At 32.6% G+C, this 27,319-nt stretch overlaps 3 protein-coding genes across 3 annotated transcripts; 1 reads left to right on the top strand and 2 right to left on the bottom strand.

The window, feature by feature from the left end:
• Positions 1-2,999: 2,999 nt before the first annotated feature.
• Positions 3,000-7,395, bottom strand: LOC114412131 (vacuolar-processing enzyme-like). The gene is made up of 9 exons (XM_028375923.1): positions 6,874-7,395; positions 6,486-6,650; positions 5,340-5,496; positions 5,040-5,125; positions 4,748-4,947; positions 4,269-4,317; positions 3,978-4,187; positions 3,621-3,827; positions 3,000-3,388 (listed from the first exon to the last, which is right to left on the bottom strand). Exons 1-9 carry the CDS (start codon positions 7,102-7,104, stop codon positions 3,206-3,208), a joined length of 1,488 nt encoding a protein of 495 aa, XP_028231724.1. The 5' UTR covers positions 7,105-7,395; the 3' UTR covers positions 3,000-3,205.
• Positions 7,396-14,984: 7,589 nt separating this feature from the next.
• LOC114412130 (hsp70-Hsp90 organizing protein 1-like) lies at positions 14,985-18,825 on the top strand. Its single transcript, XM_028375922.1, has 7 exons — positions 14,985-15,988; positions 16,915-17,203; positions 17,356-17,441; positions 17,531-17,754; positions 17,858-17,924; positions 18,029-18,088; positions 18,180-18,825. The coding sequence occupies exons 1-7, from the start codon at positions 15,125-15,127 to the stop codon at positions 18,291-18,293; spliced, it is 1,704 nt and encodes a 567-aa protein (XP_028231723.1). The 5' UTR covers positions 14,985-15,124; the 3' UTR covers positions 18,294-18,825.
• A 319-nt stretch (positions 18,826-19,144) lies between these two features.
• On the bottom strand, positions 19,145-23,049 carry LOC114412129 (elongation factor G-2, chloroplastic). Its single transcript, XM_028375921.1, has 4 exons — positions 22,687-23,049; positions 20,864-22,278; positions 19,810-20,322; positions 19,145-19,580 (listed from the first exon to the last, which is right to left on the bottom strand). Exons 1-4 carry the CDS (start codon positions 22,931-22,933, stop codon positions 19,413-19,415), a joined length of 2,343 nt encoding a protein of 780 aa, XP_028231722.1. The 5' UTR covers positions 22,934-23,049; the 3' UTR covers positions 19,145-19,412.
• Positions 23,050-27,319: the final 4,270 nt, after the last annotated feature.

Raw genomic sequence — 27,319 nt, 5'->3', positions numbered from 1 at the left:
TTCTTTTTTTTGGTATAATTTGTCCGAAGTATTATATGATCATCAACTTTTGTTTGATTCGTTCTCGAATCACACTATATTATAAAAAAAGATTTATTTGACAATCATTCAATCACAATCTAATATATATAATAAATTTATTAACTTTTATAATAATTATCTTAAAATAATTTAAACAATAAATATAATTAAATAATAATGTAAACCTATTTTATATTGTAAATACATAAATATTAAACACTTGTTTTTTATGATAAAGGTAAAATAATAAATAATTACTTTTACATGCTATAAAAATGATTTTTTTTATCTTATCCTGACAAATTATCAATCTAATTATCCCTAATCCATTCTGATTCAAAAATTCATCATGTTCACCCGCAGCAACTCTCAAACTGTACCATAAATGGACCTTTTTTAAAAGACCACCATATTTCTTAACACCAATTCCATCACAAACTGTCACCTAATACTCCATGTCAGCTAAAGCTTTTACTGGCCGTTTAGTTTTTTTTCGTTGTTTCGGCCGCATAGGCCTTTTCATTACTTAAAAGAAAAAAAATAATGATATATCAATTATTTTTTATTTTAAATATCTTATTAATATTTTTTATTTTCCTATTTTTATGATATTATAAATCTTATTAAATTTATATGTTTTTTTCCTCCCTTCTTAGGTGTCTACTAATATTGTAGGTTTTCATCAAATATTTTTCACAAGGACGGATAACTTGTTTCCTTTCTCTAGGTTTAGTCTTTTCCCAAGCTACAAATTTGTAAAAAAAAAAACCTTTATGGGCAATGTCGAAGGAAAAGGAATATACCGTTTGAGAAAAACCAAGAATTCAACATTAACAAGAAAAATCTTCCCCATTTGCCATATTTTCCATAAAAGACAACATAAATATTTGGATCATTCGCCGCCTGCCACGTATTCTTTATGTTATCGTTCATATAATGACACGAGCAAAACTCCCATGCCAATTGCCAAGTATATCAGTCTTTTAACAAATACACAAAACGAGTTCATTCCCCCGTCTTTAAAAAAGGACCATAATCAACCAATGAAAGAGTACACACTACACACCCATTTCAAATTCTCCCCCTCTTCAATTGATTCCGTGAGAATGATCAGAAAGTCACACAAGAACCCCATGTGTGTAATCTTCAAATTGGTGCGATGTTTTGGACAAGGAACAAATGGGTATGTACAATTGGGCCACATCCCAATAGAGCTATTACCAAAGGGGCATTTGGCAGTGCATGTGGGCGAATCTGAAGATGAGAAGCAACGTGTATTGGTACCAGTTACTCACTTCAATCACCCTCTCCTTGGGAAGCTATTGGAGGATGCAGAGAAAGTTTATGGTTTTGATCATCCGGGTGTAATAACCATACCATGCAGAGTCTCCGAGTTCGAGAGAGTTCAGAAGATTATTGCCACCACTGGAGGCTACCATAGGCGCCTTAAAATTTGTTGCTCCATCAAGTAGAAAGAATATATTCTCAATACCATGCTCTAATAAGACCATAGAATTCTGATTCCGTTTACCACATTTGTAACTCAAAAGGCTTAATGCTACTAAATTCAGATTGATAGTGGATCAATTGTCAAACGAGGAAGTCATTAGGTGAATTGAATCAAATTGTATATTTAAATTTATAAATTGGCTTAAAAATGTTTTTTTTTTCATGTAAGTTAGGGTTTTTTAATTTTTGGTCTCAGTTTATTTTCACAATTTTAGTTTTTTAAGTTGACGTTTTTCTAATTTTGGTTCGTAAGTTTTTTTTTTTAATTTTAATTCCTTTAATATTCTAATTTTTATAGTCTCTATAAGTTTATGCTTTTAGAGATCAAAATTAGAAAAATTTAAACTTATATGCTTTTAGAGATCAAAATTAGAAAAATTTAAACTTATAAGATTAAAAGTGAGCAAAATATTTTATAAAAATAAAAATTAAAAAACACTAACTTATAAGACTAAAATTACAAAAATAAATATATAGGAACCAAAATTAAAAAACTCACTTACATGACCAAAAATCAAAAACAAATTTCAAAAACAAATTTAAGACTTATGAATTTTATACTAAAGATATCATATATATATATATATATATATATATATATATATATATATATATATATATATATATATATATATATATATATATATATATATATATATATGTCATGTAAATATTAAAACTAAGATTGCTGATTAACGTTCACACTAAAGATGAGAATGAGATGAGGTAAATTGAGTTAGAAAGATGAGAGAAATAGAAATAAAAGATAAAAATGATAAATGATAAATGTTATAGGTGATATTAGAATTGTTTTTCTTAATCCAATGCTCAAGTGTAGTAGTAATAATTCTTTTGAAAAAAATCAAGTCATCAAGAACTTCGTTCACACCCCATAGAACTTATAAAGCACACCACAGAAGGAGTTCAAATCCTCATTTTACAAAAATGCAACTCATAACATTATGTCTTTTTTCATTTTACAAAACCAAAGGTGATTAACAAGGTTAGAAAAAGTTAATTATAGTCCATAAAAGTAAAAGCTCTGTTTTTTTAAATCTATCTAAAAAATCAACAAGCACTATTTTCTTAAATAAAACAATCTAGATAAATATTTAATTAACTTTTCCTTTATTAATTCCTTGATATCTAAAGATTAAGTCACTGGTTATTGAACATTCTAAGGATATGGTAACTGGTTATTGAACATTTTAAGGATATGGTGATAGTGATAGCTAGTACACCGTGAAGCACTAATACCACCAATTTCCGGAGAAAATTTAAACTCTAATAGTTCAAGCTTCGTTACAATCACTATTTTTTTTTAATGACAAATGTTGGTCCGTCAGAATGTTAGACCTATGTTGTTTATAATCAATCTCACCAAAGGAAAGTAACATGGTAAGAACTAAGAAAAATCTCCTTGATTTAGAAGGAGTTGAGTTCAAGAAAATAGAGCTTGAAACAGACACTAGTAAACCAAACTAACTGATCTTATAATATGTAAAAGATATTACTATTACACTTATATACATGACCAATGCTCATAACACGTATGCTATTGGGCTACTCTAGTTTAGAGAAAATTTGACACATGCAGCAGAAACCAGTAGGGAGAATGCAATAGAGAAGTATTACATCATCAACCGGGTTTTTAAGCTGTGTACAAAACCCAAAATCAAGCACTATAGCCTTTGTTTGATGGATGTAATAGCCCAGAATCGTAGCCTTCACAAGCTGCCACACAAACCTCTTCCATGGAGGCCTCAGAAACACCGCTGTTGCAAATGTTGGCAAATGCTCGCATGTGTTTCATGCCATACTGAGTCAGTGTCCCACAGTGAGTCTCAAACACCCGAACCTGCAACCCCATATATCAATAATCAGTTAACAGCAATGTACAATAATAGTTAAAAGTGTTAAACTGATGTTTCTTTTTTGTGCAATATGTACATCAATCCAATTCTTGGACAGGGATTGGTCCAATCTCTCTTCAAGATTGGTGAGTCCTGTACATGGATCAATAAGGAAAAAAAATGCATATATGCAATGAATGTTTAAAGGAATAAAAAGATTCAGTCATATATGTTTACCATTGATTTTAGGCATGTCCAGTCATCAACAAGGGCAAGACCAGGAGCCCTCATGGATTGTAGAACAGAAGAACCTTTTCCTGGTCCATACAATAAAACTCCAATCAATTCCACGCTACCATCTATGTGTTTCCTATGCTTCACTGTCTCCGCTATCTGTTTGAGGATGTCTGTCTTCTTTTCTGGCTGATGGTTTGATCTCTGATACTGTTAAGAAAAACCAATTTTATGGATAGATGTTATTAGAAGAGTTATAGTATTTGAGCAAGGGTTTTGATCACTTGAAAAAAATGAGGATTTAGAGAAATCTACTGATGGGTTTGAGTAGATGTTGACTTGCGGGGAAAATAAGCATACCATTTGCCACATGAAGAAAAGTTCTGCATCTCTTTGGTTAACAACTTCCATTTTAGTTTCTAGCCTTCCGTTCTGTGGAGGGAAGTTCACAGCGGCAGGATCAAAACCTTGGTATAAATAAAGCTTTTCAGCTGTGATGTTTGTGTCACCGTATTGCATCACATGAGAACCCATCGCATAGTTGTTGAAATTTGAAGTCCGTTGCTTTACCTGCACAATAATAGCTTTTGTTTTTTTTTTGTTCTTTTCACCAATGCTAATATTTGAAATTCATTAAAAAAAATATCTTACCGATTTGTATTGTTGTTTCACGGACTCCCTTTTTAGATTATGAGTCTCACTGCAGAAAATTCAAGCATCAGAGGTAAGTTTCATCATTCAAAATGAGAGAAAGTTAATAATGTTTAGGGTGCCAACATGATCAATCCATTTAACACTGTAACACTTTAAGTCCAGGCCTTACAATTCAATTTCAATGTCAATGACAAAGGGAAGTTGATCAAAGAGAGTGAGGTGCACAACAACTTAAAAAGAAAAGAATAATACAACTAGTGTTATTTTGTTATTTGGGAGTCATAAGGTGGTTTAGTGCTTGGGAAAGGAACATAAAGGATTGGAGTGATAAGGAGGTCATGAGATGAGTTCAAATCCTTCCAGTGTCATAACATACTAATTGTAATTGTTAACATTTGTCGAGAAAAAATATAGTTTGGATTAGAATATTATGCATAGTATATGGGTTGATCACAAAAGAACACTATATTTAGTACCTATCTTCCATCCAAGCAACACTGTACAAATCCCCTAGGCAAGTGATGTACTCTGGAGGTGGAGAAGGATCCATTCCAGGACAATAAGTTCCCCAACTATTCTCTTGTGCATTGGATGCAGTTGTGACATAAATCTGCAGATCCTTAGGCATTATACCCTCAAACATGCTCCCACTTTCACAAGCTTCCACGTATATGACCTACATGATCACATGATAACTCCTTAATAACTTCACATAAGTAAAGTGGCATCATTTCCAATCATGATATACTACAGAAATGGAATTTTTACCATCTTCTTGTAACCTCCAGATGCATGTTTCTTCTTCAAGACTTCAATAAAGTCCATAGCATAAAGGTATGGCATGTTTGGCATCCCTACAAAATACAAATCAAATAGGAAATGACTAAGTTATAATGTCTTTATCTAATATGAACATAGTTCTGGATTGATCATTTTTACACCCTTAGATAATTTTGTTTTATACAACTATGTTCACATATTAAACTATACCTCCATGAACCAAAGAAAGAAAAAAGTCTTTAGGATGATAATTTTTATTTTTTTTACTTAAAGTCACACTTAACTCACCAAGAACTCCCGGACCTCCATGATCAGAGTAGTATATAAATATTCTGTCCTCAGGTTTGCTATTGATCACTTTGCCACTTCCTCCCTTCACTTTATTCTTGTCTCCAAGAATAACGGCAAAGAGGTTCTGGGCCGTCACATTCTCACCGGTGTAATCCTAAAAGATAAATAAATAACATCCCATCAAAGGGACAAATTTAATGAACAGAACAGCTCAGCACAAAAGAAGCAACTATCTTATAATAGGTAACATCGAACAACCTCTTTTTTTTTCTATTTGGAACTATGATAATTTGTGACTAATCTGTTTAGACAATGTAGCTAGTGCTAGCTTATGAATTGACCATTAAGTTATTACTATTTGGAAAATATCATCAATAGGAAACACAAACTTTACACATTTATTTTATTTGTGAAGACGTCTCATCCCGCTAATGTCTATCCACAATGCAATAATTGCGTTAACCAATGTTCTCTTCTAACTTTTATCTAGTCAAATAAATTAGATTTTAAGTTACTCGATTATGATGGATATAGACCACAATTACTCTAATTAATTCAATTGCCAGCAACAACAATTTCAAAGGCAGCTTTTTTTTTTTTTTCCTTCTTGAAAAAGTTTATTCCCGGGTCAAGTATATAATATCAACGTACCTTTCCATATAAAAGAATTTCAACTTACAAGATGCTACAGCCCACAGGCCGACCATGAGTCCATGCTGATGCCGACCGTGAGTCCATGATATAAAATAGAATTTCAAATTTTATATTTTTATTTGACTCCAATAAGATTTTATTATAGTTCTAAATACTGTTTAAAGATATTTATTCTTCCATTACTAATGATTTTAGTTACATTAAGTCATTAAAAAAGTATAAAAGAATTACAGTTTATAAATTTGAGTCATTAAAAAGGACATAAAGAAGGTAATGTTTAGTTACTTCATTATGTTTTATAGACAACCTTATCTTAATATTATACTTCTTAAGTTTTTATTTTTGTTTTATAAGATCAACTCTGACTAATTTAATAAGAACTACTATTAGGCTGGGGCTAGATGAGCTTAATTTGTTTTTAAAATAGTATTTACACTATACGTTAGAAATAAATGTTGATATATACGTTAGAGAGTTAACAAAAATCACCTTAGGAACACCAGCATACACATCTTGTCCCTCAGGGTGGTTGATGATGACTCCAGGTCTGGGATTTAACTCGTCTGTAGCTATGTCATCGTACATAAACACCACTATGTTCTCTTCTTTTAGCCCACCTTTTATCAGCAACTGGTACGCATGGCACACATCTGCCTGAATTTATTTTAATTCAATTCATCACCACATCCATAAATCAAACCATTAAAAACAAAGCCCACTCAAAACATATAACTAATTAATTAATTTTAGAAATAAAAAAAAAAAGGAGACGAAGGAAAAGTTAAAAAACTCAAAAACCAATCGTTATTAAACAAATCTCATGCCGTATCAATAACATAATAATAATAAAAAAAACATAGAAACCAAATTAACTCACTTGATGCCTGTAGTTTCCATAGCCGTTTGAACCAGCCACAAGAACCGCCCATCGTGTTCCCACTTCATGATCCGAGTCAGCATCGACCGGTTCAGCCGGTAACTTTATGACCGAGTCCCACTCCTTCCGGTTGGCCCTCGCGGCTGCACCCTGCGCCATCATCATCCTCAGCAACATCCACGACCACAGTACGAGGCTACAGCACCTCGTAAGGGAGCGATCAACCGCCATATCAGCTAAGAAAGACTCACAGACTCACACAACAGAACTGGGAAGAGTCTACGCTATCGTAGTATTATAGTATGTGAATGAGTGAGAACAGGGTTGGTAAAGCAGAGGGTTTATTAAGGAATTGACTCAGTTAAAGACAATATGCCATGCAAATTTAGAGGCTGACACGTTAATAACGGTTTGGGATGCGTGTATTCTTGGCCTGCTTCTGCGAAAATTCTGTGATTCTTTCTTGGAACTTTTTTTATGTCTCTCTCCTTTTCCGGGAAAAGCATTGCTCTCACTCTGTCTCTCTTGCCGCTGGTTTATGGTTTAGTATATATTTATTTATATCCACTGGGCCACCTTTGGTTTCGATTAATTAAACATTATTTATCATAGGAACAATTTTATGTATGTAGGATTCGTGAAAGCGATCTTCTATCTAAAATTTTTAATATTTTTTTAATTCAATATTTAATTTACTTAAATTTTAAAATCGACCTATGTGTACGTGTGTATTTTATAGATAATTTCATTTTTAAAACATCTAATGATGTATATTTGTATATGATCTGTAAGGTTGGAATGGAATCGGCTCTACCAAATAGGTTTTCCTATGTTTTATATATATATATATATATATATATATATATATATATATATATATATATATATATATATATATATATATATATATAGTCAATGAGAAGCAGACTTTAGGTGCTTCACGATAGATCTGGCGAATTTATCACTTTATCCTTAAATAAGGATGATATTCATGCATCAATACCAAACGTTTTTTTTTTAATTTCTAATTATTTTTATATTTTTTTATCAGTTCGTATTTCTTAATTATTACAGCTTTTATTTGATTATTTCTCTTTTCTTTTCCTTTCGCTCACCGAAAATATTTTGTACCAATCATTTTTCCATCACTAAATATTTTCTCCGTGGTCATTATTCTATATTAGCAAAATCGTTTATCAATTGTATTCATGCGCAAGCTCCGTGTGGTACTATGTAAAACTAAAATCATCATATCAATAAACAACCAACCCAGAGTTGTCCTTAATGCATAGCAACCCAAATGCGACTTTTGAAGGGCAGCATATTCATTCATGTGTCCCCTAACTTCTGTTTCAACGTAGACATACAAATTTTAAAATCATTAGAAATTAGAGCGTCCATTATCAATTACACAAAATGATAGGAATTAAAAAATAAAATTTCATAAAAACACACACGGTAGAATTAAAGTAAATTAACGATAACTGTTTAATTAATTAATATAAGAAGTATTTTGGATTTGTCTCTCACCTATCATCTTTGGCACCATCAAGACTTAAACTTCGATATTAAGTGTGTTTGTTTTGTAGTTGACTCCAATGTAACTCACGTTTATCTGATAGCAAGGGATAGTTGTATTGGTGTTTCTCTCCTGGAATGCATACTTTTGGAGTTGAACGTGATTTCAACGACTAAACAAACATAGCTAAGTATCTCGAAAACAATTTCTTACAAACATGCATATAGAATGTTTGATCTCTCCAACCTTTATCACATAGTACTCTAACCCGAGTCTCAATCTCATAAAATTACTCAGATAGTTAATTACTGATTCTCAACATCAATCAAAGCCTATAATCAATGTTTAAGGATGTTCTTTGTCTTAAATCAATACTCTAATGATCATAGATATATTAAGTTATAGGATATAATCAAATTAAGGAATGATTAATTAAGGATTAATTAATCTATCAAAGATTATCCAAACAATTTGATCATGCAATTTGGTGTAAAATGTTCTCTACCTAAGTCTACCAAACACATATAGATGATCACCATAGTACATTCAATTAAGCATAAAATTGATCAGTTTCCAAATAAACAATAAAAATATGGAAGATAATTAATTAACACAAAACACTAAGAAATTTCATTAAGAACAAAGAAAAAGGGTACAATTGGAAAATTACATCATAACCCTCGAACTAGGGTGACTAGTTGCTCATGATCAAAGCACATCCATAAAGCCTATATGAAATTAGCATAGACATACCAACAAGAGAAGAACGATGATCACGATCTGTTCTATGGTGTTGCCTACACTTCACAACCTTCAAAACCCTCAAAAGTACTCTCTAATTCGTAAAATTGACAAAAGGTTCCCTTTACATACTCCAAGCCCCTTATTTATAGCTTCCTAAAAAGAATAACTTGTATGAGGCGCTCTACGACAACTATGCTGAAATCCACCACAACCATGGTAAAAAATTATGATGTTAAAGCTCTGAGACGTTGTGGATGGCTACGACCATAGTGAATCCACCACGATTGTCGTTAGAAGGCTGATGCGGCTAAAAAAGGGGAGTCATCATATTATCACGGTCATACTGCTTACCATGACTGTGGTCAAGTGACAAAGTCTTGAAATCTTTATATAAAAGTGTGAATTCCAATCTTTTTACTTAATTGAGCAACTATGCTTCTCCAAATAAAACTAGCCTCCAAATGTTAGTTCTACCAAAAAAAATGCATGCAAATGACACATAAACTCACAAAATATCACTCCAAAAGTGATTTATCACCTTCTATAGGAATTTACTTCCCAGTCCCCTTTTTGTTCCTCAATTTCTTTCATAAGGGTAGATACAAGAAATATTCAACGGTTCAACCATCAACTAAGTTAATCAAGTGGCCTTTATAACTCAAGAGAGGGATGAAATGAATTATATTAACTATTTTTTGTTTCATGCTCAACATTTAATATCAAATGAATCAATTATAGATAAAGAAAGTTATTTTACCCAAGCCCTACAAAATTCATAAATAAACACAATTAAACAAATTAAAAGAGTACGGATTACAAGAGAGTGCACTAATATTCTATGGTTTAAATAATTTTTTAGTCCTTGTAATTTAACATTTTTTTTTGTTTTTTGTCCTTACAAAATCATTTTTTGTTTTTAGTCCTTGCATATCATGTTTGTTTTGTTCTTTGTCCTTATACCACTTTAGATAACATTTTTTTTCACAATCTAAAGTGCTTTAAAGACTAAAAACAAAACAAAAATTTGCAAGGATGAAAAGCAAAAAAGCACTAAATTACAAGGACTAAAAAATATTTAAGCTTATTTTATATTAGTTCTATCAACTATTGGACTAACCAGGAATCTAGAAGGGGGGTCGAATAAATTCTTTTCAAAACTTTTACTTCATCATTATTTAGATCCAATTAAGACATACCTCTTTATGTAATCAAGGTTTTCTAAAAAACTTTGTTAAGAAAAATTATCAAACAATGAAAATAATGAATACAAAAACATATGAAAAATATAGTTTTATCCTTTCACATCAAATCCATTACCAAGATTAATTTACAAAACTAAGGTTTAAAGAAAGAGAGAATCACACATAGAATTTATATTGGTTCAATCCTCAAGAAGATTTACATCCAGTTGTTCTAAGACCCTTTAGAACTTTCATTAATAGAGAACCAAGTATAAATACTATGCACATGCAATTTCTTAAAATTCTACTCTTCCCTTGAACCTTACAAGAGAAGGATCAGGAGTTGAAATCCTATCAACACATACAAACCCTTGGCAACCATAACCAAGATCAAAATCTAGAAAGAAGTCAAAATTAGACCCAATACACCTTGATGTGCAAATCACAACATTTTCAAGTTTTTGCTTTGATTATCAAATCATGAAGAATAATGAATGAATCTTGATCAACTTGAATCTCTTAAAGAAATATAAAGTAGTTTCCTTAGATGACTCTTAGAATGTGTTTTCTAAAAGATAAAATCGTATCAAGAGTCACTAATGAGAAAGAACAAGTGTGGATATTTATTAGTTTAACAACTAGATCTGATTAAATCGATTATCAAATATGGTATTCGATTAATTCGTTCCAATCCCTTTTTGTTTTACATTTCCAAAAATGTGGTAATTGATTATTCCTTTTCACAGAGAGCTTCTCAAGCTTCTATGATTTTGGAATAATCCATTATCAAATGTGGTAATCAATTATTACGACATACAAAGAGCTCTTAAAGTTTCCAAATGCAATCTATTACTAAATGTGACGATCGATTATTTTGAGTCACAATATTTTCCTTTTGTTGAAAGTGACTTATGTAATTGATTACTGAAATCGATAATCGATTAATTCGATGATTCTTACCAAATTTTAAATAAAAGTGAGTTATGTTACTTGTTCTAGCACTTTGCAATTGATTACTAAACTTTGTAAGTTATTACACTCTATTGAACTCATTTCTTCTAAGAAACTTTGAAATCAATTCATTAATCTATCATGTTTGATTTCTACTAAGCATTGATATAAGAAAACTAAGACTAAATCACCCATCATGTCTAGTCTAAAAACATCCAATACAAATGTCATATCTTTTAAAACTTGTTTGACATTATAAAATTATTAAAAACAAAAATCTAAGATTAATCTTCAAACCTTTAATTTTTATTCAACATCAACTTGATCTACATTTGTTCCTCAAGTCACACTTGAGATTTTCACTAAGTTGACAAGTTACAAGAAGCGAACTAATTAAGTTACCACCTATCACAATCTCTCAAATGGACATTCCTTTCCTAGAACGTAGGAATCACACACCCGGTGAATCTAATGAAGAAGCAACAAACTAATTATGTCACCATATGTGACAACTCTCAAATGGACAATTCCTTCTCCTTAGATATAACCCTCAAGGCCTCATATCCTTGATCTATAATATGCTAATCAATCACTCAACCGTGGAAAACAACTCTTTAAAATTTTAAAGTTACTCATTCAAACACAACCTAAAGTTTATTTTGATTTTTAGTTCCCAACACCATCATCTTGAATCAAATAATGAAAACATATCAAAAGTATGAGTCCAGTATACTGTTTAAAATTACAAAGAAATTCTTTGAACCAAATTTCACTAACAATTTATATAAAGAAAAAAAACATTAACAACAAACTATTTAACATCCTCCTATTAAGTATGTAACAACAAAAATTCTCATATTAAGTAAAATATAAATACGACATACATAACATATTTTTCAAAGTAACAGTAGAGTTTTATAATTTCGTCGTTTGCAAGAAACACATTTATCAGGTACTACTAATTCCGGTCAAAAAACTAATATGATTTTAACCAAACTGTAACTTAAATCAAATTATGATTTTTTCCCTTTATATCGAGTATTTTCATAAACAAATCTGCAAATTTAATATCACTTTTATTAAACTAGTCACATACGCAACCCATATTATTCTCATAATTGATGTGTATTGGATTGTATATATAATTTAGGTCAAGCGATTGATGAATGTAACAAGGTTCAAACCAAGATTATGAGCTCATGATTCTACCAAATAAATAAACTAGATAGACGGTGAAATATCTAGTACTTGCAAGTTGCAATTGTCGTGATATGTATAATCCTTTCCGAAGGAATAATCATTGCGGCTTAGTAATATTAATTGTTTTCTCTTAACAAATGACAACGCCTATTATTAGAACCACAAAGCAAATTAAAGTCTTTTTTCAAACGAGATATTTTAATGGCTAATCAATTGAGTATTGAAAGAATCCACTGACCCAGCAAAGAATATTATCCTTAGGTGTTTTAATTAGTATTGATTAGGGCTGAATTAAATCAAAGGATTTTGTTTTCGTCTTTCAAGTTTGAAGTGGCTAAGACCAAACACGGCACTGGGATTTGTTTAGAAAATTATTTCTTATTCCAACTATGGTCTTAATACGGGGTTGGGACTTTAGATTTTCTATGTGGCTTAAGTTAGTGTATATGTAGTTGATTTAACTTCTGTAGGCCCAAGGTTTTTTATTCTTGGCTGCCAGTTAGGTTAGGTACGTAAGCTGCAGCCATCACCCTGCCAGTGTATATCTGAATGCAAACGCCTTAATTAGGAAATGCAAGACAACCTAATATGAATTAGGAAGAGCAATGGCATAGCTATTACAGTTAATAAAATAAATTAACTATGTAATTAGTATGCTAATCAGTAGTTGGTTAGGTTCTGTTCAATTTTGTATTACTTGTATATTCTTCACTCTCCAAGGTGACTCTATTTGTTCGATCTGTCATATTCTACTGCTCCATTCTATCGTTTAATATGCTATAACTATCTAATTTGTTGCTTGAACTATCTATCCTTGGAGCTTTTAGAAATTGTAGCATGGGAATATCCCAAGGTGGTTGAACTAGTTGCGTTGTCAATTTACGTTGGCTAGCTGTAATATCCAAGTATGGGAATGCGGGGTGAGAAGTGAAGAACAAAGTGTTTCTATAAAAAATAAAATAAAAAAAATAAAGTGAAGAACAAAGTGATAGCTGATAAGTTAGCGTGTGAGTAGGTCATTTTGATTTTTTTTCACACGGGAAAGTGGAGACCAACGACGAGGGAAAATGGGTGAGGGAAGATAGAGTTGAAGTTGCCATTGTTTTAATTCGATCATTTATCTAAATTTAATGCCAACTATAGGTATGTTTGAATTAAAGATTGCAATGCAAATATAAACTTGAATCAAAATATGTTGGTAACTTAAGTTTGATAAAAAAAAAATAGTTTATTATAGTGTGATTATTTTTTGTTTTGTTCAAAAGGTGTTGGTAAAAGAAAATTTGTTTGGATAAAACTAGTTAAAAAATACTTTTACTTGATGTTCCTATTGGATAAATACTTCCAATGAAAAATGAGCTTTCAAAAGGAATCCTCAAGTTGCTTTTGGATGAAACTCAGTTTGAAGTGAAACTTTGGTCAAAAAATAACTTTTGGAAACAACCAAACATATTCTATATATCTATACTAAATTTTCAATTATTTAATGGTAAAAAATTTAAGTGCACACTTCATCTAGTTTGGTGGTATAAATCCTATAAGTTATAAAAAAATTAGATAAAAATATTTTAATTCTTTAACCTTATATTGCAAAACAATTATTTAATAGAAAATTATTCTAATTAAATCCTATAAATTATAAAAATTAATGTAATATATAATATAAATTCAATTAATATAACTCTTAACTTTAAATAAATAATTAATTACTCTTTACTTTTATAACTAAAGGTCTCATTTGATGATGATATGATAAGACGAGATAAAATTATTATCATATCTTATTCTAATATGTTATTTGTTGTGTCAATAAAATATAATAATATTATTTTGTCAATTATCTGAACATACTTTTATATATTTTTTTATTTTTTTTGTATCATAAGAGCATAGTTGGATTAGAATCCACTGGATAGGATAAATTCACTCTCTCTCTCTGATATTATAACATTTAATTAATAAATTAATATTATATACATACATATAATTATATTTAATTATATATAATTATTTAATATATACTACATAATATATTAAAAAAGACCTCCGAAAATATTTATTATCTAATATATTACTGTATAAATTATATATTAATTTATATATATATAACAATATATATATATATATATATATATATTATATTTTTTAATCCACGTATTATTTGTTTTATATATATATATATAATAATAATTTTGACACATAAATTTAAGTTATATTATCAGTTAAAATATTAAATATTAAATAATTATTATTCAAATATATTTTAAAAACTTATATATTTTATTTATAATTTTAAGAAAAATAACTGCATAAGTAATGCATAACTTTTAGAAACTTACATATAATTTTAATAAAATAATATTTTTTATTTAAATACAATTATTATATTCTATTATTATCTAATTTATTATTTAAATATCATTAAATATGATTATAACTTTTTATATTTTTATTTTACTCTCATATCCTATCATGTTTTATTCTGTCTTAATCACGAAACGAGTAGTAATAGTCCACTGTTCCAGAGTCAATAGTCCACTCTCCACTCTCCCCAACTCTTTCCAAAACCAAACACCTTTTTCGTTTTTTGTTTTTTGTTTTTCCGAATCCGTCTCTACTTTTCCACTCCGGTTAATTAATTAATTATTCAAATTCAATGGCCGAGGAAGCCAAAGCCAAAGGCAACGCGGCCTTCTCCGCCGGCGACTTCGCCGCCGCCGTCCGCCACTTCACGGACGCCATCGCCCTCTCCCCGTCGAGCCACGTCCTCTACTCCAACCGATCCGCCGCCCACGCCTCCCTCCAGAAATACGCCGAGGCCTTAGCCGACGCCCAGAAGACCGTCGACCTCAAGCCCGACTGGCCCAAGGCCTACAGCCGCCTTGGCGCCGCCCTCCTCGGCCTCCGCCGCCACCGCGACGCTGTCTCCGCCTACAAGACCGGCCTCCATCTCGACCCCGACAACGCCGCCCTCAAATCCGGCCTTGCCGACGCCCATGCCGCCGCCTCCCGCCCGCCCCCCACCAGCCCCTTCGCCACCGCCTTCTCCGGCCCCGACATGTGGGCCCGCCTCACGGCGGACCCCACCGCACGTGCCAACCTCCAGGACCCCGAGTTCGTCAAGATCATGCAGGACATCCAGAAGGACCCCAACAAGTTCAACCTGCATTTGAGTGATCAGAGGGTCATGCATGCCGTTGGGGTCTTGCTCAATGTCAAAATTCAAACCCCTAACGACGACAACGCCGACGCCGCCGGTGATGACGTGTCCGAGGATGACCCTGTATCCCAGTCCGAATCCGAATCCGAACCCGAACCGGAGCCTGAAGTGGCGGAGGAGGAGAAGGAGGCGAGGGATAGGAAAGGGCAGGCTCAGAAGGAGAAGGAAGCCGGCAATGCCGCTTACAAGAAGAAGGATTTCGAAACCGCGATTGGACATTACACCAAGGCTTTGGAGTTGGATGATGAGGATATTTCCTACCTTACTAATCGTGCCGCTGTTTACTTGGAGATGGGAAAGGTATGTAGTATTCGTTTGTGTTAATGTTTTATTAACGAAAGTTGGAATTTTTATATCTTTATGCGTTATATGCCCATGTACTGATGTACGCAGTGGAAGGCCTTAAAAATTTAATGCTCGTTAACAAAAGTGGGGGGGTTATATATTTACCCGTTATTTATGTCCGTGTATGCAGCATACGTTGTGTTCTTTAATAATGAAAATGATATGCAAGGTTGATGTTAGGGAACGGGTATGTTTGGAGTATTGATTAGGGGATGAGGTAGGGAAAGGATTAATGTATTATCGAGGTTAGACTTTAGTCTATGTATCTCATTGCACGTGTGATGATTACTTCACAGCAGTGTTCTCGTTGAAGCCTACTTGCCGGATAAGGAATTTGATTAAGTCTGGTCATGGCGTGCCTGTGTATTTAATTTAAACGGGGTTTTATTCATTCTCTATGTATTTGGTGTATTACACTGGGGAATTGTGTAAAAAACTGTGGTTGAATTTTATTTTCAATACTGTTTTTTGTTTTCGAAATGCAACTAAACAAGGTTGCTCGCACAGTTGGTGGAGGCTGGTGCAAGGCATGAAGTAGAGTGTGGGATTGAAGGAGAGGCTGAACAAATGAAAAAGAAGACGGGAAAGCTTCCCTCAGCCGTTTATGTTTTTTGGTTTTTAAAACACTTGTTCTAGAAACAATTTTTCAAAAATAAAAAATAAGGATGAAAATTTGATATCTGAGTAGTGAGTAGTGTAGAATTGTTTAAGAAAACAGTTTTAAAGCAGAAAAGTGAGAGATGAATCAAACAGGCCCTTGTGAATTATTTTTTCGTTTTTTTGGTGGGGGGATTTTGCTTTCATGTTCAATCTTTTCTTTTTGGTGAATATTTCATGCACTGTCTGATTGATGAGGTTTTTCTTTTGTTATCTTGTACCAGTTTGAGGACTGCATAAAAGATTGTGAAAAGGCTGTTGAGAGGGGAAGAGAACTAAGATCAGATTACAAGATGATAGCAAGAGCTTTGACAAGGAAAGGTACTGCATTGGCCAAAATGGCTAAATGCTCTAAGGATTTTGAACCTGCCATTGAGACTTTCCAGAAAGCACTTACAGAGCACCGCAACCCAGACACCTTGAAGAAACTGAACGAAGCTGAAAAGGCTAAGAAAGAACTAGAGCAACAAGAATATTTTGATCCAAAATTAGCTGATGAGGAGAGAGAAAAAGGTATTATCTTTTTGTCTACAATCCTGGGTTCTCCATCTCTTGCAAGCATCTTTGCTCCTATGAAAGCAACTAAGTATCCTGATGACTGGATGGTTCTTATCTCTGCTTAAAATATTAACTAACTTTCTAATACTGGAAACATTGAAATGCAGGAAATGAATTATTCAAGCAGCAGAAGTATCCTGAGGCTATTAAGCATTATACAGAAGCTATAAAAAGGAACCCAAAAGATGCTAAGGTAATAATACCCATTGAATAGCAGTGATAATCCTTGTGTTTAATAGCGAATGCAAATCTTGATCTGTTTCGATATCCCTTTTCTTTTAGGCTTACAGTAACAGAGCTGCATGCTATACGAAACTAGGGGCAATGCCCGAAGGTTTAAAAGATGCAGAGAAGTGCATTGAGCTTGATCCAACCTTTTCAAAGGGTTATACTAGGAAAGGTGCAGTGCAATTTTTCATGAAAGAATATGAAAAAGCTTTGGAAACATACAAGGAGGGTTTGAAACATGACCCTAACAATCAGGAATTGCTTAATGGCATAAGAAGGTATGGTATCGTGCTACATTCCTGCTATTTGTGGGTTGAATATTGCCACTTTCCATATGCACCATTAAAAGTGCCTAATCACCATAGTATCCTACATTTTTAGATGTGTAGAACAAAACAATAAGGCTAGCCGTGGAGATTTTACTCCTGAGGAGTTAAAGGAGAGACAGGTGTGACTTGTGTAATGTATACTGATAATCTTTGAACTCTATTCAATAAATCACCTGGAATGGGCAATTCATGTCTGCATATATTTAATTTTATGTTTTTGCAGGCCAAGGCAATGCAAGACCCAGAGATACAAAGCATTCTGCAAGACCCTGTTATGAGACAAGTATACTTCCTTATCGATTGAATGTTGCTATGTGTTGTGTCAATGTAATAGAGGAACTACCTGTGCTAACGAGAGTTGGGCATGTATGCAGGTATTGACTGATTTCCAGGAAAATCCCAGAGCTGCAGAGGAACATGCGAAGAATCCAATGGTGATGGACAAGATTCAAAAGCTGATCAGTGCCGGGATTGTCCAGATGAGATGAATGTGATGGAAGGTGGCAATCAAGCAGAGAAACAATTGACAATTGTATTTTTCAGTGTGACCATATAATTTAAATAGATTGAATTAGAAAAACGAGGAGAATTTGCTATTGGGAGATTTTGTGTCGCTCTCTGCATTCGTTTGTCTTGGTGAATTCATCATATTATTTGAGTATGTCAAATGCAGTCCATTTTTACTCTTAACCGGTGCCTCCTGCATGCTGTCACTGCTGTGACTTTTCTGTTGAGTTTTGTTGTGGCGCAAATGTGATGTCGTGGATTTAGATATTGTCTAAGGTTGTACAAGTTTTTTTTTTTTTCTTTGAGAATGACTACAATTTTGGTTTCAAGTGTACATTTTACTTTAGAATAAAGTAGGTTCGGAGTAATTGTGGCTGTTGATTAGGCTTTCAATGTCTAGTAAGATTTGGTAAACCTTAGACCAGAGTCATTTCTGCCGTTTTAGTTGTTTGAATGGGAATGTACATTGGACTTATTAGGGGAAATGAAATCTGAGAGTCAAAACTTGTAATTTGAAATTTATGTTTGTCATTTAGTTTTACAATTGTTGAATTCAAGATGGGGTTTTGAAGTAATTTTTCCCTTTTCAATTCTATGCTACTATTTTATGATTTGTGCTTTTGTTATGATAGTAAACAATAGATCCTCAATGCCTTCAAGTTCAAACTTTTACATTAGTTAATCAATGTTGCTTCTGTATCATTTATTGCATCAAATGGGGATACTGCTACCAGAATTCAGTTAGTAAATTGCCAAAAATATTCAGCACGTACTGCTATACTCACCCCATTAACATCATCATGTGGACAAATATTGTATTAAAAACTAAAGATAGGTAAATAATTTTTGGTTCTCAATATTATTTTGTAAATCCAAGTTTCCGCGCCTTCCCCCTAAAACAAAAATGCATTATTATCTCCAACTTGGGAAGAAAAATCGTTTCCTATTTTTCTTCTGAAAATTCTTTTGTTGGCTAACCTTGTATCGGTAAAGGGAAAATTACAATAAAAAAAATACCAAAAACAAACCCAACTATATGACAATGGACATAATACAACTATGCAATAAGAAGTTCCTTGTTAGGAGACCAAGCAAATACATTAAGCGGCAACTTCTTGCTCTTTTGTGGCAAGTTGGTTCTGAATGTGCTGAGGCACCACATCAAACATGGCTAATTGCATTGTGTAGGATGCACGGCCCTTTGTCATCCCTCTGAGTGTGCTGACATACTGGAACATCTCAGCAAGAGGTACCAGGGCATCAACCACCTGCATTTGTCACCACCAAAAATAAGAAAAGAACAAGTCCAGCTAGATGTTTTAGTTTCATGTTTTAGTGTTGCCCCAGAACTTAGAATTGTGTATAAAACTTATTAATTTGGAAACATTGTGCATTTTCAGACTAACAAAACAGCACAAGTACTTTCAAGTCATACCTTCAAACTTAATAGACTAGCTAATATGATATGACAAGGAGAAGCTAAGTTATTTGACATACCTTAAGGCCACCAGGTTTGTCACCAAAACTGTTGATCTGTCCTCTTCTTGAGTTGAGATCACCAATTACATCACCTAGATGTTCTTCAGGAGTAACAACTTCAACCTTCATTATAGGCTCAAGCATCCTTGGTCCAGCTTTTCTTATTCCTTCCCTAAAAGCTCCTCTTGCTGCCAACTGGAAAGCCAACACACTTGAATCTACATCGTGGTAAGAACCATCTGTGAGTACTGCTCGTACATCAACGACCGGAAAGCCAGCAAGCACACCATTGCTCATACACTCTTCCAATCCTTTCATCACACCAGGAATGTATTCCTTTGGTACAGCACCTCCTTTGATTTCACTCTTGAACTCATATCCACTACCTGGGTCCATGGGTTCAAACCGGACGGTGATATCTGCAAACTGACCTTGTCCACCTGATTGTTTCTTGTGCACATACTTCACTTCTGCAGTTTTGGAAATGCTTTCCCTGTAGTTTACTTGGGGGGCACCAACATTAGCTTCCACCTGCATTAACAAATATAGATAATGTGATCTTCATTAAATTATATAATTACTACATAATCATTAATATATATATATATATATATATATATATATATATATATATATATATATATAAAAACACTCTAACAAAAAACTACTGAAGGAAAGAGAAAAGGAGAAGGTCATGCAAAGGGAATAATCATATAAAAAAGGAAAAGAAGATAGTATACCTAACAAATACTAATGCTTTATCAGATGATAGAAATAGACTTTATCCAGGGTCAGCAGTCATGTACCATAAACATCATAAATTTTTATGGTTCTTAAATCCCGGATTCTCCTTATTTTACAGGTAATAAGTGATAATTCAAAGTGCAAACAGATTCCATTATAATCTAATACAATAATGTGCATGTTTATTAACTATTATAATTTCTAATTGTAATTTTTTCATGCACAACATCAAGGTTGGAGTTAAAAATTTGGAAAACATAAAAAGCTAATAAAACACAACCATGCTAACTGATCATTGAAAATTCTCAAAAATGGAATGAGATATTACCTTAAATTCTCTTTTAAGCCGATCAACAATGATTTCAAGATGTAATTCTCCCATTCCTTCAATCACTGTCTGGTTTATCTCTTCATCACGGGAGAAGTGGAAAGAAGGGTCTTCCTGTGCAAGCTTGATTAAACCAGTTGCCATCTTGTCAACATCAGCTTTAGTTTTTGGTTCAATAGCAACCTTAATAACAGGATCTGGGAAGTCCATCCGCTCAAGCACAATTGGATTATCAGGGTCACACAATGTTTCACCTGTAATAGTATCTTTCAAACCTGCAAGTGCAATAATATCACCAGCTAAAGCTACTTTAACATCCTCTCTGCTGTTTGCATGCATTTCTAAAAGTCTACCAATTCTCTCCTTTTTCCCTTTGTTTGCATTGAGTACGTAAGACCCAGCACTTAGCTTCCCAGCATACACCCTGACAAACGTAAGGGAGCCTACAAATGGATCACTCATGATCTTAAAAGCCAGTCCAGCAAATGGTTCATCATCACTTGCTACCCTCTCTATTGTTTCTTCTGGGTTTTCAGGGTCACTGCCCTTCATTGCTGGCAAGTCAAGTGGTGATGGTAGATAATCCACTACCGCATCGAGCAATGGTTGGACTCCCTTGTTTTTGAAAGCTGAGCCACACATCACTGGCACAAAACTGGCTGATATGGTTCCCTTCCTTATTAATTTTTTTATAGTTTCTTCATCCGGTTCAATTCCTTCCAGGTAGTTCTCCATAGCCTGGTCATCGAACTCAACTATGGTTTCTATCATCTGGGCTCGGTATTCCTGAGCCTGCTCTTGAAGATCTTCTGGAACATCTACAATATCAAACTTGGCACCCAGCTCTTCTCCAGACCAAACTATAGCCTTATTCCTAACAAGGTCTATAACTCCCTTAAAGTTATCCTCTGAACCAATTGGTAACTGAATTACAAGTGGTTTAGCACCCAAATTCGTTACTATCATGTCTCTTGTTCGATAAAAGTTTGCTCCAAGACGGTCCATTTTATTGACAAAACAAATTCGCGGGACACCGTATTTATCAGCCTGCCTCCACACAGTTTCTGATTGTGGCTCCACACCAGCAACACTGTCAAACAAGCATATAGCTCCATCCAACACCCTAAGAGCACGCTCCACTTCTAAGGTGAAGTCAACGTGACCAGGAGTATCAATAATGTTGATCCGGTGCTTGTTCCAGAATGTAGTGGTTGCAGCAGAAGTAATGGTAATCCCCCTCTCTTGTTCTTGTTCCATCCAGTCCATAGTTGCTGTTCCCTCATGCACCTCTCCAATTTTGTAGTTCCTTCCAGTATAGTACAAAATGCGTTCCGTTGTAGTAGTCTTTCCAGCATCTATGTGAGCCATGATGCCGATGTTGCGGTAATCCTTCAATGGAACACTCCGCTTTGCATCTGGAAGCAAAGTTAAAAAGGGCCATTTTCAAAAGGGTGAAAGAAATCAAACTACTTTTCATAGTCACAGAGTAAACTTGGACCCCAGGAAATATAAAAACCAAAAACCATTATCTTTTAAGACACCTTATATCATTTAAAACCTCAACATAACACAGACAAATGATGTCTTTTCCCCCCAATATGATAAACTCAAGCCAAAATTCAAGCATAACACAAATTTTAAGGAAGATACATAAATGAACCAAACCCAAAAAACAAAAACAAAAAAACAGAATTTGAAGAGAAAAAAAAGCATTTTTTTCCATAACATTCATTTTGATTTCTTCTAAGAAACCGAGTCCACATTCGTAACATTAGCGTAGTTAGAAAAGAGAGAGAGAGAGAGAGAGAGAGAGAGATAGGTACCATCGCCGGACATGGCGAAAACGGAAAAGTTTCTTCTTGGAGCATGTTGGCGTGAAATGGAGGAAGAATTGGAGTTAATTCTTGTGCTCCCGAAGAAGTGTGAAAGGGAAGAGGAAGTGAGAGAGTGAGAGGGTCGAGGGCTAAAACCCATGAAGCGAAGCGGAGAGAGAGTGGTTGGTCTTCTCTGAGAACCATTGAGGTTGCAAATAGTGGGAGTCGCCACCCTCAGTGATGACTCCGCCGCCATACTTTTGAGAGCTTTCTTCTCTACACCTCTGTTCTGTGTTTGAGATAAACAAACCCACCCGCACACTACAGACCCTGGCCTCTAGTTTTCGGTAAGGACTAGGCAGCAGCTTTTGCGTTGTAATTGCATACATATAACATTTAACACATATAGAAGGTTTAATTAAGTTTTTAGTTTTTTAAATTTTTTGAAGTTGAGTTTTTAATTATTAAACAAAAATTTGATCGTTAAGATTATTTAATTTTTTAAAAATTTAATTTTTAGTTTCTAAATAAAAGTTTGATCGGTAGAAATTTCTTATTTTTTTATTAAGATTTTTATTTCTTAAACTTTTTAAATATTTAATTTTTAATCTTAAAATCTCATTAAATAAATAAAATAATGAGTTCAAAATTTCATTTATGACTTACAAATTAAAATTTCTAAAAATTTAAGAGTCATCAAATAAAAGCTTAAGAAGTAAAAATCTAATTTAAAAAAAATTAAGAACTAAAAGTTTAGTTAATCCTAAAAGAAAAAAGATTATACACTTATTTACTCTAAAATTCATATTAATCAAGAATTATGATTAAACGATAATTTTATAGTGTATAATCATTAAACTCATATATAAATTAAATTATATTTCCTTTACACTCATATATAAATAAAAATAACTAATTTTATATTAATTAGAAAGTTAATTAACATTATTTAATTTTGTTAATTTCAAATAAAAATAAAATTATTTTTAAAATTCCTTATATTAAAACTTACTATGATAAATAAAAATAAGTCATTGAAAATATAACTAAATTAAATGAAAAATATTTAAAAAATAATATTATTAAATAAAATAAAATTAGTTAAATTTCCTTATACAAAATATTTATTTTGCTTATAAATAAGTCCAAACATGGAGTAATATTAATTATTTTAAGAATTTAAGCTTCACCAGAAATAAACACGACAAAAATAATGACCTGTGGTTTGAGGCAAAATATGCAATTAGCTTACATGGTTTGAGTTTTGAGCTATCTATTTTTCATGGTTGGGAAATAAAGGCTACGTGGATAACAATTGACCCTGTCCTTTGAGTAGGGCTGTCATTCCAAAGGATTGAAGTTATGGTCTTGTATAGACCACTAGTTATCAAAACACTTAATATTATATTTTTCTTTTCTTTGTGTGTTGATGAGTAATAGCACGTCAATAATATTTAGATGTTTAAAAAATCTCACGTAATTTGTATATCAGAATATTTTCTTTTAAATATGGTATATTTAATCGCTTTATATTGATTATATTCTCTGGATTGTGAAAAGGTGTTTCTTAAGTTATAATCAATTAAAACATAATATATAACAAGTTTTGGAAAATACATACCTGTTGTAATAATTGATTAAGTGTTAAAATAATGAATGACTCTATTTTTTGTCCATGAACAAGATAATCAATAATATAAGTTATTTTTATAAATAACAAACTCTACTCTCTCTTTCAACATGAGATTCCATTCTAAAAATTTTGCGTTAGCCTAGAAAATAAGAGAAACACGAAATTCTTGAAGGATGATGTTCAACTAAGGTTTTACAACAGAACTAAAGAGTCTCAAGGAGTCTTAAAGAAGTTAGGTGTTGTTTCGAATTGTTTATTTCTCATACATCAAGTGAAATCTAAACTTTTCTTCATTTGTGACTGTATGTTTGAGAAAAAGGTTTCTCTCATATATTTTGCTGAGAAATTCTACAAATTAAAGTTTGGTTCAACATTTTCTTGAAGGGGACAAAAAATCTTGTGGGTTTAGTTGGTACTTGATTATTGTTATGTTTCTAAACAAATGATGGTGTTAGTGAAAATATCAATTAGATTGATAGGGATTGGATATAGATCATAATGGAGTGATCAAATCAAGATAAAAATTACTTATGTATTTTCTATCTCTTTCTCACTCTATCATTAACTTGAATTTATAGTAAACTGAATTGTGTTGATTGTATGTTGCATTCATGACAAGTTGATCATATCGCCTTGATCCAACCTTCATCCATCAGTGTTTCACGTCCATTGTCTTTGGTTTATATCCTTAAGGTAGTGCTAGTTGTGTTTCAACGGAATCGTATTTTTGTTGTTAATTTATTTAACTCCTTTAATATAATGAAAATATAATTTTATTGACAAATATACAACAAAATTATATTTTCATTAAATATTTTTTGTCCACACACCTCATCACATAAGAGAAATATGATTTTATGATATAACTATACAATTGAATCATGTTTGACATTTTCCAAAGGTGTCAACCCCTTGGTAGGGGTCATTAGGAATGGCAATGGAGCCAATAGCAATTCCCTACTTATGTCCAGTGGGCTCTTTCTATTGTTCTTGGTCAACTTCATTCACTTTATCTTAGTGCCTTCTAGAAGGAGATTTGAAAAGTTCGTCCAACTTTGATAGTTTTCTATTAGTCCTAGTGTCATTGAACTTAACATAGTTGGATTCTTTAACTGTTAAGCTTCTAGAATTATAAAGCCTACATGGCTTAAAAGTTTCAAAATAACTTAATAATATATTCCATATCTGACTTAGGATCAAATTTCCTTATATTGTTTTTAGTATTGAGAATGAAACATCGCTATCCAAAAGGATAAAAATATGAAATATTAGGTTTTTGTCCTTTCTACAATTCATCATAAGGAGTCTTTTCACAATAGGTTTAATATATATTATGTTTTGAATGTAATGGGAAGTATTTACTACTTTAGCTTAAAAGTGCCTCAAAATACAATTATCATTCAACATAGTTGTAGCCATTTCTTGTCATATATGAGCTATTTTTTTCTCTCAACAACAATATTATGTTGAGGTGTATTGGAGTTGAAAATTGTTAAAAATACCATTTTTTCACAAAAAATATGAAAATTTTCATTTTCAAAGTCTTGTTCATGGTGACTTTGGATTCATGTACACACATTTTTTTTCATTTGAACACATTTACAGAGTATATAGAAAATCTTAAAAATTAGTCCTTGTGGGTTAAAAACATAACCCATGCCAAATTTATTAGCCCAAACATACCAATGCAATTTATTTTTTTGAACCTCATTCTTATTTGCTGCAGGTTTAGAAGTCAGTTTAGCTGGGGCAGAGTCTCAACTCTTAGATTATTGCTTGCTTTGATAAATTATGTATGTTATTTGATTAATTGACTAATGTCAAGGACAAAACTAGAGGTTAAGCAAGAAATCAAGGAATAAAATAAAAAATAACTTATGCTGCTTCAACTAAAGTTGCTCGTCAAAAAGTTGCTTCATGCGCATTTCCTGGATCTTTTTGTCCATGAGATAATCTCCAAGTTTGTTTCTAGTGGAGCATTTCAAATTTTCTCAATTTCCAAGCTTTATATCCAGCCTACTATTATATTTTGATGGCATGGTGGTGGAGAAAAATGGAGTATCATGCAATATTAATCATGTAAATAGGTATATGTTTTTATTATCATGCATTTTCTTCTCAGTGAAATAACTATAAATCTTACTTTCTTGGCTTTCGTTTTTTGAGGCTATGTTTTTAATCATTCTTTACTCATTTATTTTTGATTTATCTATTTCAGATCCACTAGGGCCAATCTATATTTAGTCTAAGAGCCTCTTATGGCATAGTGGTTCTGTTCGAGTCCCTTTGATGGTCAGTTCATTCCTCCTAAACCGTATCCTGCTCATTACTGCATATTTTACTACTTGAATAAGACTAAATTTTATTAATTTTTTTAATGACTTTTTTCAAAAGATAAAATGCTTCTTTTATCTCTCACAAAATTTAAAAGAAAAATTGGGTGTCAATATAAAACTAATTTAAAAATACCAAATTCTAATAATCAACTAACATTGTTCTAATATTCTTTTCAGTGAATGGAACTAAACAAGACATGTATTAAAAAGAGTTGTCTATTTATAAGAGTTGTGAGTGGAATAATTTGCAAATCCATAAACTTACTTAGCCCTACAACTACTCTTCAAAATATTATGTCTAGGTGAACCATTTATATGATCTATGGTGTACAATAAAGCGTCTCACCCTTGCTCAGTTTTTGTTGCAGGTTTATAAGTCACTTAATTGACTTGGGTATGATGTGGTTCATCTTCTTCTATTGTTAAGTTTTAATTTGCATAGTTAGAGGAAATTATTAGTGCAAATTCTTTTGAAAGGATTAAAATGAGACGTGAATAATCTCCCGGATCTAGTCACATGTCCTTCAATAAATATTAAAAAATCAATTGGATTCAATTGTCCTTTCTCTCTCTCTCCGTACTTCACACTCTAGAAAAGTGTCATAAAATACTCCTTTCTCTTTCTCTCTCTGTAGTGCGGTGGCCAAAAGCAATATTTCTAACAGTCAAGATA

The sequence above is a fragment of the Glycine soja genome, chromosome 5, assembly GCF_004193775.1.
Source record: "Glycine soja cultivar W05 chromosome 5, ASM419377v2, whole genome shotgun sequence".
Classification (NCBI taxonomy): Eukaryota; Viridiplantae; Streptophyta; class Magnoliopsida; order Fabales; family Fabaceae; genus Glycine; species Glycine soja.
This window is presented reverse-complemented; position numbering and strand designations above follow the sequence as displayed.